Source organism: Strigops habroptila, chromosome 18 (genome assembly GCF_004027225.2).
Source record: "Strigops habroptila isolate Jane chromosome 18, bStrHab1.2.pri, whole genome shotgun sequence".
Taxonomy (NCBI): domain Eukaryota; kingdom Metazoa; phylum Chordata; class Aves; order Psittaciformes; family Psittacidae; genus Strigops; species Strigops habroptila.
The window spans coordinates 5,506,826-5,525,589 of record NC_044294.2 but is presented as its reverse complement, the minus strand read 5'-3'; the positions used below and the strand labels follow the sequence as shown (position 1 = coordinate 5,525,589).

The 18,764-nt window shown below is 58.9% G+C and overlaps 1 protein-coding gene across 1 annotated transcript; it reads left to right on the top strand.

Moving 5' to 3' along the window:
• Window positions 1-2,222: 2,222 nt before the first annotated feature.
• On the top strand, window positions 2,223-17,351 carry ARL8A (ADP ribosylation factor like GTPase 8A). Its single transcript, XM_030473235.1, has 7 exons — window positions 2,223-2,606; window positions 10,423-10,503; window positions 11,032-11,105; window positions 12,960-13,053; window positions 14,269-14,336; window positions 15,545-15,615; window positions 15,730-17,351. Exons 1-7 carry the CDS (start codon window positions 2,484-2,486, stop codon window positions 15,777-15,779), a joined length of 561 nt encoding a protein of 186 aa, XP_030329095.1. The 5' UTR covers window positions 2,223-2,483; the 3' UTR covers window positions 15,780-17,351.
• The last annotated feature ends 1,413 nt before the right edge of the window (window positions 17,352-18,764 follow it).

The following is an 18,764-nucleotide window of genomic DNA, read 5'->3' as shown; positions in this document are numbered from 1 at the left end:
CAAAACCAAAGGCAGCTTCCCAGTGACTTATGGCATATGATGGAAACTCTCTCCCACCGTTAATTGTCATGGGCTCTGAGATACCCACTGCGAGGCAGGCCCATCCACAGCTCAGTTTCTCTGTTTTCTATGTGTACATTTGTCTCAGGCAGCCAGGCAGTCCCAGCAAGGAATTCAGCATCCTCCTCTCTTGTGGGAGCATGAGTAACCTCCTCTGCATGTGGGCTCTCCCCAACAACTGCTGGAATAAAGGTCCTGCCTCTTCACCCTGGGGTAAGGGAATTGCAAATCATAGAATCCCAGGAAGGGATTTTATGTTGGGAGGGACCTTAAAGCTCCTCCAGCTCCAACCCCTGCCACGGGCAGGGACACCTTCCACTAGAGCAGGTTGCTCCAAGCCCCTGTGTCCAACCTGGCCTTGAACACTGCCAGGGATGGGGCAGCCACAGCTTCTCTGGGCACCCTGTGCCAGCGCCTCAGCACCCTCACAGGGAAGAGCTTCTGCCTCAGAGCTCATCTCAGTCTCCCCTCTGGCAGGTTAAGTGCCCCCCGTGTGTCAGCCCTCACTTTAGGACGGGTTCAAATCCAGCCTGGATGTAACTGAGCCTTGTCAGCATCGCACAGCCGGGCAGCGGGCTGCTCTGGGCACTCAGCATCAGTGTGGAAGGGCAAAGCAGGGTGAAAGCAGAGCCTGCACATGCAGCCAAGGTGCAGGAGCAGTTTCGTATCCCTTTGCAACCCAGCAGAGCTTAGGGGGGTGAAAATGAGGGTGTTTTGTGGCTGCAGGGCCCCAGCCTGATCTCTAAAGGCTGGTGCTGCAGCAGGTTGTATAAACATCTTATAGAAAGTTTGGTGCCTTTGGATTGCGTCTCGTTCTGCGCATGGAAAATGGCTCATCAGCTCTTGGGACGTTGCTGTGGGCTCCTCGGTTTTGCAGAGGTCTTGAGAAATCGCAAAGGGTAAAAATACAAGAGCACGTGCAGCCCATTACCTGGGAAACTGAGGCCCGAAGGCAAAGCGCCGGCTCAAAGCCCAGCCTCCAAACCCACAAAACCAGTGACTGTCCCATGACTGAAAAGGAAACGGCACGTGGACAACGTGCTCTCGCGCCACCCTGCATGTCCCGTGGGGCTAGACCCCCAGGTCACCCTCATCGTCCCCTTAGTGTCCACCGAGTCTCAGGAGCTGGGGTCCCACTGCCGGTGTCACGCTGCCCCATTGCCCTGCAGGAGGGTCTAGAACTTCCACAGGGCCACTTTCTGCAGCCCCGAAGAAGGGGCTTCCATGGTGCCTTGGCCCCCCCTTTTCTCCTGCTATGGCGCTATTGCAGGCAGAGGATAACAGTGGGGCCGCGCATGGGCTGCAGTGGGCAGAGGAGCAGCCCCATGGTGACCCCTGTGTCCTGTGGGACCCCCTCACGCACGGGGGAGCTGGGGACCAGGGGAGCAGATGTGCATGGGTACAGGATGGAGGAGCCGGTGCCGGGCGCTGCAGAGGTGCTATCCCAGGGTGCAGGATCGGTGTCAGCCACAGCAGGGTGTCGGGTACTGCTGGCACAGGGGCACAGTGTGGGGGTGCTGGGCGCAGGAGGCACAGGACTCGGAAAGGCGCAGGGGCTGCTGGTGCAGGAGTGATGCTGGGTGCATTGGGTGCTGAGTACAGAGGAACTGGGGTGCAGGGGTTGCCGGGGGTGCAGGGGGTGATGGGGTGGTGGGTGGGGAGGGGTGCATGGCACAGGGGTAGCAGGGTGCATCATGCAGGGGTCCAGTGATGCTGGGGTACTTGAGGGTGCAGGGGTGCAGGGGGTGCTGGGGTGCCGGGTGCAGGGGTGCCGGGTGCAGGGGTGCTGGGTGCAGGGTGCTGGGTGCCGCGTGCCAGGTGCAGGGGTGCTGGGTGCGGGGTGCCGGGTGCGCGGTGGAGGGTGCGGGGTGCCGGGTACCGGGTGCCGAATGCAGGGGTGCGGGGTGCGGGGTGCCGGATGCAGGGGTGTCGGGTGCGGGGTGCCGGTGCCGGATTCAGGGTGCGGGGTGCCGGGTGCAGGGGTGCGGGGTGCGGGGGTGCGGGGTGCCGGGTGCGGGGTGCCGGTGCCGGATGCAGGGGTGCTGGGTGCCGGGTGCCGGATGCAGGGTGCGGGGTGCCGGTGCCGGAGGTGCGGCGCTTCGTGCTGCGGGTCCTCCCGGCCGGCAGGGGCCGACAGTGCGGGAGGCTGCAGGCGGGCGCGCGGGGCCCCACCCGGCGCGCGCGGGGCGCGGGGCGGCGCGCGGCGGTGCGGCAGGAGGGCGCGCGGCGCGCGGACAATACCGGGGCGGCGGCGGCGGCGGCTCGGCCTCGATCGGCTCGGCCCGGACTCGATCGGCTCCGCTCGGCTCCATTCGGCTCCGCTCGGCTCGGCTCGGTTCGGCCCCGCCCCGGCTCGGCCCCGGTCCCGGCCCCGCTCGGCTCGGCTCGGCACCGCTCGGCTCGGCCCGGCCCGGCCCGGCAGGATGCTGGCGCTTTTCAACAAGCTGCTGGACTGGTTCCGGGCGCTGTTCTGGAAGGAGGAGATGGAGCTGACGCTGGTGGGGCTGCAGTACTCGGGCAAGACCACCTTCGTCAACGTGATCGCGGTGAGCGCCGCCGCCCCCCCCCCCCCCGCGATGGGCAGCGCCCACCCCCCCCGCACCCCCCATCGCTGCACCCCCCATCGCTGCACCCCCCCCTGCACCCCCTCTTCGTCGCACCCACCCTCGTAGCACCCTCTCCCCCTCGTCGCACCTCCCGTCGCTGCCCCCCCCCCCGTCGCTGCACCCCCCTATCGCTGCCCCCTGGAATTGCACCGCTCGGTTGCACCCCGGCCCCGAGATGCGTTTGTGAAATGTGGGGTGCGGGGTGCAGGCAGTGGGGTGCAGGTAGTGGGGTGCAGGCAGTGATGCAGGTGTGGGGTAGAGGGTGCAGGCAGTGGGGTGCAGGTAGTGGTGCAGATATGGGGTGCAACGTGCAGGCAGTGGGTGCAGGTGTGGGGTGGAGGGTGCAGGCAGTGGGATGCAGGGTGCAGGTGTGAGATGCAGGGTTCAGGCAGTGGGGTGCAGGTGTGGGGGGCAGAGTGCAGGTAGTGGGGTGCAGGCAGTGGGTGCAGGTGTGGGGTGGAGGGTGCAGGCAGTGGGGTGTGGGCAGTGGGTGCAGGCAGTGGGGTGCAGGCAGTGGGTGCAGGTGTGGGGTGCAGGGTGCAGGCAGCGGGTGCAGATGTGGGGTGCAGGGTGCAGGCAGTGGGGTGCTGGGAGTGGTGCAGATGTGGGGTGCAGGGTGCAGGCAGTGGGGTGCAGGCAGTGGTGCACGTGCAGGGTGCAGCCCCGGTAGTTCCTGCCGTTCTCTCCCCGCATCCCCGGTGCCGAGTACGGTGTCTCAGGGGCCGCGGCTGGAGCAGGCCCGGGGGGAGGATCCCAGCATCCCATGCCCTTGGCGGCCGGGGCTCCGCCGCCGGGAGCCGCGGGTCCTGGGGCAATAGCCAGTCCCAGGGTCACGGGTGCCTCAGCCCGGGGAGCTCCTGCCCTCGTCCCCTCGCAGCGGGTGCTTTGTCATCGCCAGGCCCCTCGCGGTGCCACCAGGAGGGTATTGGCCTTGCGAGCTCCATCCCTTCCTCGGCCAGCACCCACCAGCAGCGGTGTTCGGTGGGTGCTGGGGTGCTGCTGCAGTGGCGCGAGCTTTGCACCCTAATGGGGCAGCGACACCCGCCTCGGGGACCCTTCAACCCCGGCCTCTCCCTGGCTCTGCTGCCTCATCCATGACGAGGTCCCTGGATCTGGTGGTGGAGCCCTGGATCCCAAAGCCCAAGGTGTGGTTTCCCCCCACGGGGATGCTCGGCAGAGTCTCCCCTCTTGCTTTTCGGGTTGTTCTTGCCCTCTTCTGCGACGGTGCGAGGCGGGAGCTGCTGGCAGGTGGATCCTGAAGGGGCAGGATTAGGCTGTTGCTCCTGAGGGATTTCATGGAGGGAGGTGGATGTGGATCTTCCGGCTGCCCTGGTTCCTCTCCTGGCCCCCCTTGTCCATGCACATTGCTCCACTTAGTGCCTCGGCTCTAAAGCAAAGTGAGTTACTTCTGCTCGCTGGCGGTGCTGGAAGCTGCTGGGCTGTCAGAGGTGATTTTGCAGCCAATTTGGAGGCTTCTTTGTGCTGTAGCTGTGCTCCCCGGGAGGCTTCCCCTTGGTGCCGGTGTCTGCAGGGATGAAAATGTTCTTCCTGAAGTGCCTGGGCTCAGGGGGAGGACACTTCCAAATGCATGTCCAGTGTCGGGGTGGGATGTGGTTATTTAGCGCCTTTTAAGATAACTGGATAAGCTTTAAAGGGTGATGGGGCTTTATCCCAAACACGCTGGGCTGTTTTCCCTGCACAGGGCTGGAAATCACTGGGGATGGTCCTCATCCTCTTGCAATGGCTGTTTTGGCATCCCGGCTCCCCTTTCCCAACGTGCTTCCTTGTCTCCCAGCCATACCTGCAGCAGGCGGGGCTCAACCTGGGCTTCGGTGGGGTTCCTGCTTCTGCAAGTAAATGCTTCATACCTGGATATTTTGCTGTGTGCAAGACTTGTGCACCAAGGCTCTTTTTGCTTGGTTGGTATTGCTGGTGTAGGGAAAAGTGACATCCAGGAATTACAGCAGCTCTCCATGCTGCTCTCTTGGGCAACATGGTCTAGTGTGAGGCATCCCTGCCCATGGCAGGGGGCTGGAAGTGGATGATCTTAAGGTCCTTTCCAGCCCAAACCATTCCATGATTCTGTGCATGGGATGAAGCTAGCTTCTTGGTCTGCATCATGAGGTCTGCGGTGGGGTGTTTAACTCCCTCCAAGGCAGTCAGGCTCAGGGTGCTGAGCAAGGAGCTCAGTCTCTGCTGCAGTTTTGCCTCTGTGAAGTTACTTGGAAAGTTCAGGTTTTGGGGCAGACGCACACAAAAAAGAGGCACCGACCTCTGAGAAAACGCCCTGTAAATAAGGTCTTGTTGGGGAACTGCATGAGAAACGTCTGAGCCAAACATAATGGGAGCATTAGAAAGGGAAGAAGCTGTGATTGGGGCTTTGGGGAAGACAAAAACCTAAACGGAAAAGCACTGGATTTTGGCATTGTTGGAGAGATCTCCCAAGAAATCTCTGTAGGTGCGGGTGATGCTCCCCAGCCCACAGCGCGATGCTGCGGCTGGAGCTGCTCTGGGGAGCTTGGTGCCATCCTTGTCTTCCAGGATTTGTAGCTGCACGTGGCTGAAAAGTGGAATCCGGTTGCCTGGAAGGTGGTTTCCTGCAGCAGCCCAGAGCTGTGGCCGTGCCAGGCGAAGGCTTTGCTGAAGGTAGCTGTGATTCAGGGCTGTGCTTCTCCTGGGCCACCAGGAGTTGTTATTTTCCAGGGCTCATTTTTAATCTCCCTGGCTCTTAGGAGCTGAAGCTTGAAGTACTGCATGCAAGGAGGGTGAAAGGCTGTAAAATGCATCTGGTTTTGTTTTTAACCTGAAGCCAGTGGGCTTTTAGCTGCCTTTTCCACAGTTTGGGGGTGACAAGGGTGAGACTTGAGGGTGTCGAGAGCTCCTCAGTGGGTGCTGGGGCTCAAAACCCATCAGGGCGGGATGTCTTTAGAAAAAGAGAGTGGTTTTCTGCTTGGGTGCCTGAGCCTGGGAGGGGAGGCAGCACCTCCAGGTCCTGCGAGGTCTCCAAGGATTGTGGGGAAGGAGAGAATCAGAGAGTGGTTTGGGCTGGAAAGGACCTTAAGATCACCTAGTTCCAACCCCCTGCCATGGGCAGGGGTGCCTCACACTAGACCATGTCACCCAAGGCTCTGTCCACCCTGGCCTGGAACAGGGATGGAGCATTCACCACTTCTTTGGGCAACCTGTGCCAGCACCTCAGCACCCTCACAGGGAAGAACTTCTTCCTTATATCTAACCTGTCACTGCAGTCCCTGATGAAGATCCCTCCCCAGCATCCTTGTAGCCCCCTTCAGACACTGGAAGCTGCTCTGAGGTCTCCACGCAGCTTCTCTTCTCCAGGCTGAACAGCCCCAACTTTCTCAGCCTGACTTCATACGGGAGGTGCTCTAGAAGAGAGATGCTGCTGGAGATGCTGAGGGAGAAGCAAGGACATCTTATACTGATGCATTTTCACCTGCCCGATTAACTGGTCGTGCCCCTCGCGTGGGGTCTGGCAGGGCCAGGATGGGGTGGGAGGTAGATGTGGGTCCGTGTGTTGAGTGGTTGTTCTGTCTCAGACGCAGAGTCTGGGCCCTTGATAGCTGCTTCCATTGCACCTGAGCTTCATAGTGCATTGGTGGTGGATTTTCTTGGGGGGGTTCTCTGTGTTGCTGGAAGAGAGTGAGATGGCTGGGGCATGGTCTTGCCTTGCTGCTGCAAGCTCTATCAGAGTTAGGCATGGTGGGAAACCCAACGTGCAGCAGGGGAGAAGCACCTTGGCACCGTATAAGACTTCTTCTGGGATGTATATGGGAATAAATAGGAGAAAACAGAGGGATAAAGGGATAAAAAGCATCAGCAGGTTGCTGGTCAGTACATTTGCCTGGCTGTGCCCTGTGCCCTTGTCTTACCAAACTCTAACTATTTCCCAACATAAGGGTCTCTTCTGTGTGCCCGCACGTGTTTGGGAGCCTGAGCACCAGCCGCTGGTCTCCAAACCAGGGCTTAGAGGCCACTTTTCCCTGGTGCAGCTGAGACCTGCGCTTACAGCTCACCGGAGTGTCCTTGCCAGGGCTGTTGCTGGGACAGCCGAAACGAGTGACTGTCCCATCGGTGCTGATGCACGCTGGCATCACGCTGCACCCAGGTGATGGGGTTTGGGACTGCCGTGTCGCTGGATGGGCTCCCCTGGGCGCAGGGGGGTGTGTGTTGAGCTGGACATGCAAGAGTCTGCCTGATCACACATATCCCGTGGCATGGGTGCTGTCTGCCGGGCGAGAGCACTGGCGCGTCCAGAAAAACCCAAGTGTAGTCCTTGGATCTCCCCTTGGCATGACCCGAGGTCTGGATGTGGCAAACGCCTGCTTAATTAAGGAGCGTGGTAATTTCTTTGCTTCAAAGAGGACGGAGTTAAAAGGCAGCCCCAGAAGAATGGAAGCATCAGTAAGATTGTGAAGTTCAAGGGTAGCGTGAGCCTCAAGCAGCCTGGTTGAGCTGTGGTCTTTTAAAGCAGGGCAGCCTTGGAGTGCTAAGCTGTAACCTTCACCTTGTCCCAAAGGATTTGGAATCCTCCAAAGGTGTTGCTTGCTGCTGCTGTGTTGCAGGGTTGGCCCCTCTGCTTCGATGCTGCCCTACATCATTCTCTGAGCTTCTTGGTGCCTTGCCAAGATCCAGAGGCTTTTGCTTTTCCATATCAGACTCTGTGCTGCCATCAAGTAGTGCTGGTGCTGGTGGGGGCTGCGCACATCCAGCACCCCAAAGCCTGGGCCATCAGCAAGTGGTCACTCCAGAGCCTCCAGCACTTTGTGCGGCCGCCCCTCCGTCCTGATGCTGCCTCATTACGGACACATCCTGAACAAGAGCAACTGCTGATAAATTTGTAGGTGGTTGTGGGGTCTGTGTGGATGGAGATGGGAGCAAACAGGGTGCAGCTCCTCTACAGAGATGCCTTCTCCCCTTTGCGTTGGGGAGCTGTGCTGCACATCCCTGGGGAGCTGCTGGGAGCATCTTGCATGTGTCTGTGTGTCTGCCTCAAACAGGGTGTTGGATCAGCACACCCTCAGCGCTGCCATCCAACTGTTTCGGGCTGTGATGTGGTGTTGAAGGAGCAAAAAAAGCCCAAGGATTCTCCCTTTCATCTGAGAAACCTCATCTTTATGAAGGGAATTGAGCTTGAGTGATACCATGCTCTAAAAAGAAAGAAGAAAGCCATTAGCTGCATTGCAAGGAGTGGAGTGAATCTGTCTTGGAGACTATTGCATTGCCTGGCTTCTGGGGGCTTACACATTGCCTGGCGTGTGGCACTGCACAGGCTTGGCCCCAGGTCCCATTTCTGCTGTTGAGATAGAGCCTTTGGGGTCAGGGAGGGCAGCACAGCCCGTTTCAGCTGCAGGAGCATCACCAGGAGCACATCCAGGAGGGGCTTGTGGGTTTTCCACCGTTCTTTCCTAAGACATTACATTTCCATGCTGAGAGGTGCTGCAGGGCCAGACCATCTATGTTAAGTGCATGTCTTGGTGGTGAGAGCATCTTCTTTAGGGTGGGGGGACTGGGGTGCGCATCCCTGTCCTGCAGCACTGTGTTTGTCCAGTTTGGTCTCCTGGCTTGCCCACAGCAGTGGGGTCTGGCTGACACAGGTCCCTTCATCACAATACCACTGCACAGAAGTGTCAGCATCTAGGAGAGTTGGAGAGGGAAAAGGAGACATCACATTTCCACTGTTCGGAGTTGCTTGCAGAGAGTGGCCAATGCAGAAGGAGCTGAGCATGTTGCAGCTCCTTGAAGCTGCTCCTGCGGGTGCAGGGACATATGCAAGTTGTCCTGGACCACAACATGTTGCATTCCCAGACTGGTCTTTTTGGACAGCATGAGTGGTTTTGGTTTGGCCCATTGGCTGTGGGCAGTCTGGAGACAGGCACTGTGATGGGAGAAGGATTTGGGGCAGGGAGCAAGGCCATGCTTTGCTCACGGAGATACGTTTATTCCCATCTCTTGCAGGAGAAAGCAGAGATGACTCCTGGCTCCTGCAGCCCATCTCTTCCTGGAAGAGCTACCATCACACGTGAACCACGTCTTGGGTGGCTTTCACACAGCCAGCAGTTCCCATGGTGTAGTCTGGGACCCCCGATGGAGGTGCTGCAGCTTCCGAGAGCTCTTGCTCTCCATGTCTTCCCATCAAAGCCTGATAATTCCTTAAAACCTGGCCCATAAAGCCAAATTGTGTGTCGAACCTCATTCTGCAGCAGCCATCTCCTGTGTTGGCTGGTGGTAGATGGCTTCCTGCCTACTTCCCCTCTTCCCCCGTGCCCTTCCCCATCAGTCCCTGGCGTGGTTTCTGTGTGCACTATGGCTTGGAGACCCCTCTGCTTTGCTGATGGACACAAAAAGGAAATGAAAAAGGGAAGCAGCGTGTATTGCAGAACCGTTGGAAGAGGTCAGGAAAACCCTGGGGCCTTGCTGATGTGGTGGGTCTGGAAGAGCCGTTGGCATGAAATTCTTCATATCAGAAAGTGGCACACACTGCCTTCCCTTTTCCAGGCTTGTGCTAACTGAAAGAAAACCCGGAGAAGTCCTAGAGAAACCTGAGATTTTAAGCCAGTAGAGAGCTGCTGGGTTCAGGGGCAGTTGGTTCCTGCAGGTTGCTGGCGCTGATGGCCAAAAGCCTCAGAACCATGTTGTCCTGGTTATCTTCTCCATTGGCTTCCCCAGCATCCCACAGCAGGGCCTTCCGCAGGGATGCCTTTAAAAAGCAAAGAAGCTAAAGGTGTTTTGAGTCGCAGGGAGGCTGCCTGCCAGGCAGGAGCCTGATGGAGGGCTGTGGGCTGGGATGCCTGGGGCCACCCGGAACACCCCCATGTCCTGCTTAGCCCAGGCCTGTCTTGCAGCGTTGGGATTTGAGCAGCAAACTGGAAGGGGGGGTGGGCTTTAACAGACCAGCACCATCCTGTCCCTTCAGTGTGGTGCTGGGCATGTGGGCTGACGAGCACAGGGACAGGTCCTGCTCACCACACCGGAAGGATAACCCAGATTCACGGCAGCACTGGGATGCTGCAAATCCGTGGTGATTTCATGCTTCTCCTGCCTGATGCAGCTCGGAGCGGTGATGCTGGAGAAAGCATTTCAGCAGCTCCTGGGGAGGGGAAGAGGAATGATTTGTGTCCCCCATGTCACCCAGCACAGGCACATGGCTCTCGTGCAGGGGGTGCAGGACCCGTGCAGGCAGGCTGCAGGCAAGCAGCAGACTTGCAGGAAAGCAGAAGTCAGTCTGGTTTGGGCTGGGCCTTAAATGATCCGAAGCAGGAAACGTGCTGGAGCCCCACCAGGTCTCGTGGCCAAAAAGGAGCTGGTGCAGGAGGTGGCTGCCCTGGGGGGAAGCCTGGCCCGTTGCCTGTGCCCTGTGGGGGGGTCTGTGTGGGGCTGCCACCCTACAAGGCTTTGGGAGGTTTGGGACCAGCACGGCTGACCTGAGGTCACTGCAGCGGGTGAAGGTCTTGGCTTCTTCTTGCAAAGAGCTTGGGAATCCCACCTGGAAAGGGCTGGGTTGGGAGAGCCTCCATCACCCCACCGAGAGGGCAGCGTGTGTGGGGCTGGGAGCAGCGGCTCGCTGCAGGGCTGGGGGCTTCACCGAGGCACCAAGGCTGCCCCGTGCAGCAGCGCTTCCATTCTGCAGGCGTTTTGTCTCTGGCTCTAATTTTGCTCCTGGTATGGACCAGGAGGGTTGTGCCAGGCTGATGGGGTTTCCATGCCTCCTAACACCGTTTCACTGTGTTCCTTGCAGTCAGGACAGTTCAATGAAGACATGATCCCAACGGTGGGCTTCAACATGAGGAAGATCACCAAGGGGAACGTTACCATAAAGGTAAGGTGCAGATGTTATTGCTGGTGGGGGCTCCTGGGGTGAAAGATGGGAGTGAAGGGAGATTGGTGGGTCTTCTGCTGGAGGCTGAAGGATGTGAGCAACCCCAGCTGCAGCTGAGATCTGCCCTGTTAGGCTCTTGCAGGTACCCACCAGAGGAGGGAAAAGATGTAGGAGATCCAGACCTCTGCAGTAAGAGCCAGGCTGGGCTGCAAAGCTGTAGGTTTTCTTATACCTCTGGCTTGCTGGTGGGGACTCATGAATGTGGTCACCTTGCTGAGGGTGGGAGCACAGGGAAAAATGGGTGATGGCTTGCAGTGGTGGTCTGTGCCTCAAGAGCAAAGGGAGAGGAGGTTTCTACCAGCTGCCCTTCCTGAGCTGTCTCCTTTCTTTATGGAGTCGGGAGCCTCCTCATTAGGTTTGAGCTGGGGGCAAGGGGGTGAGGGTGGGTTTTGTGCGTGCCCAGTGCTCTGGTGTGAGGAAGGGTGCTGGGCAGGATGGTGGGATAATGTCACCTTCTTCCTGTCACAGCTCTGGGACATCGGTGGCCAGCCGCGGTTCCGCAGCATGTGGGAGAGGTACTGCCGTGGAGTGAGTGCCATCGTGTGAGTATCCCATGGATATCCCAAGAGCCCCGTCACCCACGGCCGGTGCTGAGCTCCACCAGTGCGTGGGGGCACAATCCATCACCCCACCAAAGGGTGCTGGGCTGGGAAACTGCGGTGCTTTCGCTTCCAGAGCTGGGCACTTGTGCTGGGAGTTGAGATGCTTCCCCTTGGGAATGGTTCCTCCCTGAGCTTTGAGCACAGGGGAGCCAGGTCCCTTCCAGCATCACTCATCCCGGTCCTGTTCCTTGGATCTTGCCCTTCCTGGGTCCTGGGCTTGCCCTGGGCTGCGTGTTCATCGCAGGGGCTGAGCAAAGGCCATTGCTGTGGCTCAGCCCTTTCCAAGAGGCTGCTTTTAAGGGCAGCTGCCAGAAGCAAGTTTCCAGGTCATGCTGATTATGTGCTGTTGGATGAATCTTGTGCTGAGAGGAGTATCCGTGCAATGCCTGCTACTGACTGTCAGCAAAGCTCTGTTCTCCCACATCTCCCCTGCAGCAAGCGCAGTCCTAGGGAGTCCAGGCTGGGGATAATACTCATGGGGAGCAGGCTGTCTGCTCCTCAGGTCAGGGAGACCACGTCAGAGTTACTTAAACCCCATCATAAAAATCAGATTTGCTTGATCTTCACCCATTGACTGTGCTCTGGGGTTTTGGAGGGCTGTTTCTGTGCTTCCATTCCCAACTGTAGGTCTGGCAGGTGAGAAGGAGTGAGGAGCCACTTGTTCTGCTTGTTGGGACAGCAGTGTCTGTCCCTGCCCCTGCTGACTGTCACCATGTCAGGACACCTTTTATTACAGTGAGCTTTGCTGGAAACGACAAAATACCAGCATTGTGGGGGGGTTATTTTGCCTCCTTTCATAATTTCCTTCTTTTTCCAGTGGCCCATCTGGTTGAGAGGAAAACAGAGGGACCCGTAGGGACCTGTGGCCATCCAGGTCACGCTTCAGTCTGCCTTGCTCGCCTTCAGCTGCCTCACATCCCTTTTACCTTCAGCCCTCCCACCCTGCCCAGATGCTGAAGGCTCATGGCAGTGCCTGGGTGGGTTTTTTCCCCTCTGTCCCTTGGTACAGCCATACACTTTTTCCTGTGTTCAGCACTTCAGTAGCTAAAGGCTCTTTTCCTATTTTTAATAAACCCCACAAGGCCTGTCGAAGCTTAATGGTGTTTCTCACTTCTTCTCTCCCAGCTTCTTGATCTTTAAAAGAAAGGCAGCTTTAATCAGTTCCTCTCCCCAGTTTTGGCTTCATTTATGTCCTTTGCAGGATGCGTATCCACCAAAAAGAGCTAAATCCTTCCCTAAATCTCCCCCTTCTGCTCAGAGCAAGCATTGCTGACTCTGGCTTCACGTGCCCTTTGGCCCAAGATAGTTTCAAGATAGTTTGGCCTCATGCCCAAGATAGTTCCCACCACGAGGACAAGCAGGTCCTCTCCCCACTCTTGGGTCTCTTCATCATCAGCTCCTCTTGTCTTCTCCACTTGTTATCCTCTATTCTGGATGTCTCCATAGGAGCTGCCACATAGAGGTGAGCCTTGAGGACAACATGTGTCTTGCAGCTTCTTCTGCCCTGGTCTTCCCTCACCCACCATATCCCTGCTGTCAGTGGGGTGGATCCGTGCAGGGATGGGGTCCAACAGAGAGGTCCCCCACTCCCCTGGGAGGCACGACCAGCTCTCAGCCCCACAGTCTTCCTTGGGAAGAAGGGTGCTGAGGGAAGGATGCTGTTATCCATCACCTCCATGCACTGCCCCAGGAGTCTGCTGTGTGAGCAAGGTTTGGTTGTGGCACAGACCTCAGCACAGCGCCGGGGTGTGGGGACCTCAGCGCCTGCACTCAGGGGTGTCCCTTCCCTTGCAGGTACATGGTGGATGCTGCTGACCAGGAGAAGATAGAGGCCTCCAAGAATGAACTGCACAACCTGCTCGACAAGCCACAGCTCCAGGGCATCCCGGTGAGCTGTTGCCAGGATAGGTCCCTCCCAGCTGCTCATGGTCCCCAGGCTGTGACGGGTTTGTAGCAGGGGGGCTGGCATCTTGCAAAGCAGATTTGGAGAGGGGATCCCCTTCCTTGGGGAGGTTCCCCTTTGCTGCTGCACTCCTGGGAGAGCTGGGTCAATGATGCTTTCTAGCCCAGGGCTGGGCCAACAGACAGGGAAGGGAGCTTGAAAAGAGACCAGGCCCACAGACACATCCCAGCGTGTGACATCTGTCCTCTCGCATGAATTTGCACCTTATTTATAGCGGGACATTAAGGTCTGGTCTCCTAGGAGAGCGGCTGCAGGGCTGTGACATTTGCAGGAGGTGGGATGTGGCGGCGGTGCAGGACACACTGCTCGTGCCTGGGCACTTACGGAGCATCCGAAATCAGCATCCTTTCAAAGGAAGTAATTAAGGATCTTGCAACAGATCCCAAACATTCACTGCCAACTAAATTAAGCTCCTGACATAACGCGCTGCATTCGCAAGCCCCTCGGAATGCTCTTTTTTGAGAACAAGGCTCCAGGTTTGAGCTGGGGGATGCTGCGTTGCTGCTGCTGCAGAGGCCCTGGCTCGCCCTGGGAAGGCGGCCGCAGTCTCAGCGCTGTCCTTGTCAGATGACAGTCGCGTGGTGCGCTCCGGAGAGGGATGAACCAGTCCTGACGGGTGATTATTCTCCTTGCATAGTCTGAGGATTCCTTTGTGGATGTGAAAAGCCTTGAAATAAGTAGAGATCAGTGGATGGTGCAAGCAGCTGTGGCTTTTGCGGGCTGGCTGCCTGCAGAGAGCAGGTTCTGCACAGCATCCCCATCTCGCTCCTCCCCGGTAACGCTGGGTTTAGCCATTTTACTTGACTTTTTGCTCAAAGACGGCAAGAGACTCCTGAGAGAACATCCTCGATGGCACGGCACATGCTGGTGCCCTTGTGGGAGAAGGTGCTGTGTGGCTGGCTTCTCACTGGGACTAGAGAGTGCACCAGGGATGCTGCGTATAGGCTAATTAAGGCTGTTAATTGAAGTGCTCTGCCTTGTGGTTGGCTGCTGAAGGGCTTTTCTCAATGCAGGCAGATCCTGGAGAAGTGGCCAGGGCTGTCTTGCTTCTCAAGCAGGGTCCACTTCTGGATGGCAGAAGCAGGTTCCTGCCTGGTCTGCTGGCCAGGAGCTTCAGTTGTCCCCTCTCTCACCCTGCAGGTCCTAGTCCTGGGGAACAAGCGAGACCTGCCTGGTGCCTTGGATGAGAAAGAGCTCATTGAGAAGATGTAAGTGTGCCGGTGGCCCTGGCAGCCACAGTAGGGCTGTGACACAGTGGAATTGTCCCTGTTCCTGCCATGTCATAGAGTCAGAGTCAATCTCAATCTCCCCTGTGGCAGGTTAAAGCCATTCCCCTTGGCCTGTCCCTGCAGGCCCTTGTCCAAAGCCCCTCTCCAGGTTTCCTGGAGCCCCTTTAGGCACTGGAGCTGCTCTAAGGTCTCCCCTTCAGAAGCCTTCTCTTCTCCAGGCTGCCCCAGCCCAGCTCTCTCAGCCTGGCTCCAGAGCAGAGCTGCTCCAGCCTTCAGGGCATCATTGCCTCCTTTGGACTCTCGAGCAGGTCCACACCCCTCTTGTATTGGGGGTCCCTGACCCGAACACAGTAGTCCAGGTACCCAGCACGGTCACCCCACCGCGCTCTGCCACTGCCCCTTCCCCAGCGGGGTGGCACTGCGGTGCCTGGGGTGGCTGGGTGCCATCCTAAGGCAGCAACTGGCAGAGGTGACGTCTCTGTGGGGTCAGGGAGGAGCTGGTCGCTGCTGCCGCCAGTGCCAGGGCTGGGTGCTGCGTGCCACACGGTGGCGTTGGGGCCCGGCACAGCGCTGGTGCTGGGCTCCTGCACGGGTGCTGCTCCTGTCACCCTCAGCTCTGCCCCACTGCCTGCCGTTAGCCGGCAGCCCTCGGTGCTTGTGTGACACCATCCACGTAGCTCTCCCGTATTTCACGTGTTCTCTTCACAGCAGATGCTCCCCCCTGCCAGCAGCGATCCCCTCCTCTGCAGACAGGGGACTTGGGACACTGTGCTGGCTGACAGCATCTCTGTTCCCCCCCAACCACCCCTTGGGGATCTCTCCTGCCCCTTTGGCTCCTCTGCTGCTCCCAAAGCCTCCCTGCCCTGTCTCGCCACAGGGCTGTGCAACCAAGGTTTAGGAAGGGAAGCTGTGTGGTTGTACCCAGGCTCTCCATGGGGTTGGGTCCCTCCTGCCCCATCACATTCCCCCCACAGATTGTGCCTGGCCATCAGTCATGGGCACAGCGTGCTGGTGTCCTCGCCCAGCCCACATGTTGGAGCCTGGGGAGACATTGCTCCTGCAAAGTGTCCCCCGTCTTGGAGCTGAGGTCCAAAGGGAGCCCTCAAGAGACTGCCCAGAGGCATCTCCCCTCGCTGCCAGTGCACAGCCATGGGGGTTTGCAGCCAGAGCTCATTTCTTCCCTGCAGGAACCTCTCTGCCATCCAGGACCGAGAGATTTGTTGCTACTCCATCTCCTGCAAAGAAAAGGACAACATCGGTGAGTACCCATGTGGGGCTCGGCATGGGGGAAGCCCATGGGAGCAGCGTGCCCAAGTGCAGGAGGGGGTGACAGCCGGAGGGGGAGGCTGTAGGTTTCCTCTTGCCTTCACAGACATCACCCTACAGTGGCTTATCCAGCACTCGAAGTCTAGGAGAAGCTGAGATCCCGCAGGCTGCCGTTCACGTTGGGAAGATGCCATTGTACAAGCCCATGCCCCTTCTCTCTTCTCCTCTGTCCCTTCAGCTCTCTCTCTAGATGGGTATTTTTAGGGGACCCCAGACTCCGCTCGCGTTGAGGTGGAGCCCTTGTTTTTATTGTAAAGAAAACGTCCCAACTGCCCTCCTCTCCTCTCTCTGTTCTCTTCCTCCCTGTTTTGGCACTGTTCTGTTGTTGTCTGTGTATACAGTATATATATATATGTATATATATTTCAATTTTTTAATTTAAGCGGTAGCGCTGTTACTAAACTGGGCCCTCTGAGCAGGAGGAAGGCTGTGGGCTCCCCGAGGCTGGCCGAGGGTCAGCACTGCGAGGAAGGGGAGGGTAGGGGCAGAAGGCAGCCCCTTGGGGATGGGGCTGTGCCAGGCTGCGGGCAGGTCCCCTGGGGCTCCCTTGTCCCTTCCCCTGCCTGTACCCTCCGGCAGAGAGCATCCTGGGGGTGTTGGGGGGATGCCACCCCCCCGGGTTCCTCGCCCCTTCTGGGGGACAGGGATTAGTGACAACTAAGTGTCAGCCTCCCCCCGCACTGCCTCTGGCTGCTGTGCCGCTGCCCCAACCCCTCCTCGATGCCCTGGGCTGCTTGTCCCCCTGCCCTTTGTGTTCCCCCCCCTGCCCTGCAAACCCCCAGGCTGTGCACATGGCCTGGGCCACATCCTGCTCTGCTGCCCCGTCCTGCTGCTCTGCTGTGCTGGGGCTGCAATCTGAGGGGATGGTGCCAGCGCAAGGGGGGGGACAGCGATGCCAGCAGCCCCGTGGGGAGCACGGGGCTGGCTCGTGCCTCCCCCACTACCCCAGAGGGGGCCAAAAGACATCTCCTGAGTGGGGGCTGCTCCCAAGGGCATTGCACAGGGAGGGAGGGATGCAGGGAGACACGCACAGGGCTGCGACAGCCCCCGTGCACCCACCGGAGCTGGGGGGTGATGCTCATCATGCCAGTGCTGCCCTGGCTGGGGTGGGGGGGGACATATGGGGCACAGTTGGGTCCATTCTGCAGGTGGGGAGGTGAGAGGAAATCGGGGGGGGGGGTGAGGGAGGCTGTGCCCATCGGTGCTGGCTTTTGGGGGCCAGTCCGGGGGGGGGTTAACGGGGCCGGGGGACGTGGTGGTAGGGGCAGGGGGGGCACGTAGTGGGTCAGGGCAGCAGCACAGCGGGAGGCAGCTGCCTGTCCCCAGCAGTGCTGGGAGAGGGGGGGCCCCGGGGGCATGGAGGGGGGGGCTGTGGGGTCCCTCTCCCAGCCATGGTGGGGCCGGGGGCTTCTCTTCTCTTCTTGTTTTTGCAGAGTTGCACAAAGAGAGGTTTCCTTCTCTTTATTTTTTTTCTTTTAATTTAATTAATTGTAAAGTGTTGTCACACCCCCCACCCCCTTTTTCTTTTTTTTTTTTTTTTTTTAAGAGATATTTTGGATATAATTTGGATTTGTTGGGAAATGATTCTTGTTACTGTACAATTTTGGGTTTGTTTTTCTTTTTTTTGCCTCCCTAATGATGATAATAAATTAACAATTTTGCCTTGGGGGGGTGCTTGCAGTCACGTTGCTTCCTCGCCACCGCTGCCACTCATCCCTCCTCAATGCTATGTCTGCACCTCATCGCACCAGGGTCCCTGTCCCCCAAACTGCCCCGGACTCCCCCATTTCCATGGTCACCCCAGAGGTGCTGGGGCCAACCCTGGTGGTTCTGCATGTCTCCTTTTCTCGGGCTGGGTGCGGAGATGAGCTCCGGATGCGGCCATCGCTGCTGCTGGACCTTCCTCTGCCCCCAGCTGTGTCCCGCTTTGATGCTGGGTTTGGAGCAGGGTTGCTGCAGGGCTCCCACCCCATCTCCCTGCCCCCTTGCCCACACCAGCTCCCTCTTGGGGCCTGTGGTCAGTGCTGCCCTATGTCCCCTGCAGCCCCCCTGCACTGACACCAACCCCCCCTCGGGGTTGTGCTTTGTGCCTATAGCAGCCTGCCTGGGTTATCCGGGCTCTGGGGCTGGGGTTCCGCGCACCCCATGGGGTGCTCTGCCTGCTATGGGGCCATGTGGTGCTGCCTGCGCCCTCCCTGCCTGCCCCCCCTCCTCCTCCCCACACATCCAGCCCCGCAGGCACACAGCAACAAGCCCGGCTTTGTTCCTCCTTGGCCCGGGCTCAGGATGGAGCAGCGCGGACCCAGCTCCTCCCGCTGCCCCCAAGCCCTGCAGGGACCCCGCAGCCTGGGGTCCGCTGCCCTCCCGCCATCCCTTCGCCAGGATAAGACCCCCTCTTCTCCCTGCCTGCCCCCAAACTGTGGGGCCCAGCACTGGTGCGGAGCGGGGAAGGGGGGGAAGGAAAGATAAAAAACCCAGTTTTGTGCTCTCTGAAGAAAACTGGGGCTTTTGTTTCCCTGGAAACAGGGCTGTGAAAGCAAAGCCCGGTGGGTGTCGATGCCGCACAAAGCCCGCAGTGAGCCTCTCGCATTCACCCGGCCGTAGCAACCGTCTCCCTCGCCCCGGCATTTGGTGGGCTGGGCAGGTGCCAGCAGCAGGACAAGGAGCTTTAAGAGCTCCAGCCCTATCCCACTGCCCGCGCTGCTCCCTGAAGCCCTTCCTGGGTGCGGGGCTTGGAAACCATCGTTCTGGGACAATCTCGGCCCCGCAACGGGCAAAGTGGTTGAAGGGCAGGAGCCCTGCACAGGGAGATGCTTCACCCCACTTGAGGGGTGCAGAAGGATGGTGGTCCCATATGCCCCCCAGCACTGCATGGTGCAGGGGAGGAACTGGCTTCCTTACAGGCTGCAGAGCGCCTCTGCCCGGTGCTGGGCTGGCTGGCCTTTACTGGGACCAGTTTGAGCCCTACAAACCACCCAAAGCCCAGTGCTTTGGAGGAGACCCTTCCAAGGGCTGGCTTGGCACCAGCATCACCCCAGGGGATGGGCAGAGGGGCTGGGGGGGGGGCCTTTCCCCATCTCC

What these genes read in the sequence shown, in the direction of transcription:
- ARL8A (XM_030473235.1), top strand. Translation starts at nt 2,484, where the DNA reads ATGCTGGCGCTTTTCAACAAGCTGCTGGACTGGTTCCGGGCGCTGTTC. An exon ending in AGGGGAACGTTACCATAAAG is followed by an intron (nt 10,504 to 11,031) that starts GTAAGGTGCAGA and finishes TTCCTGTCACAG; the next exon opens with CTCTGGGACATCGGTGGCCA. An exon ending in CACAGCTCCAGGGCATCCCG is followed by an intron (nt 13,054 to 14,268) that starts GTGAGCTGTTGC and finishes CTCACCCTGCAG; the next exon opens with GTCCTAGTCCTGGGGAACAA.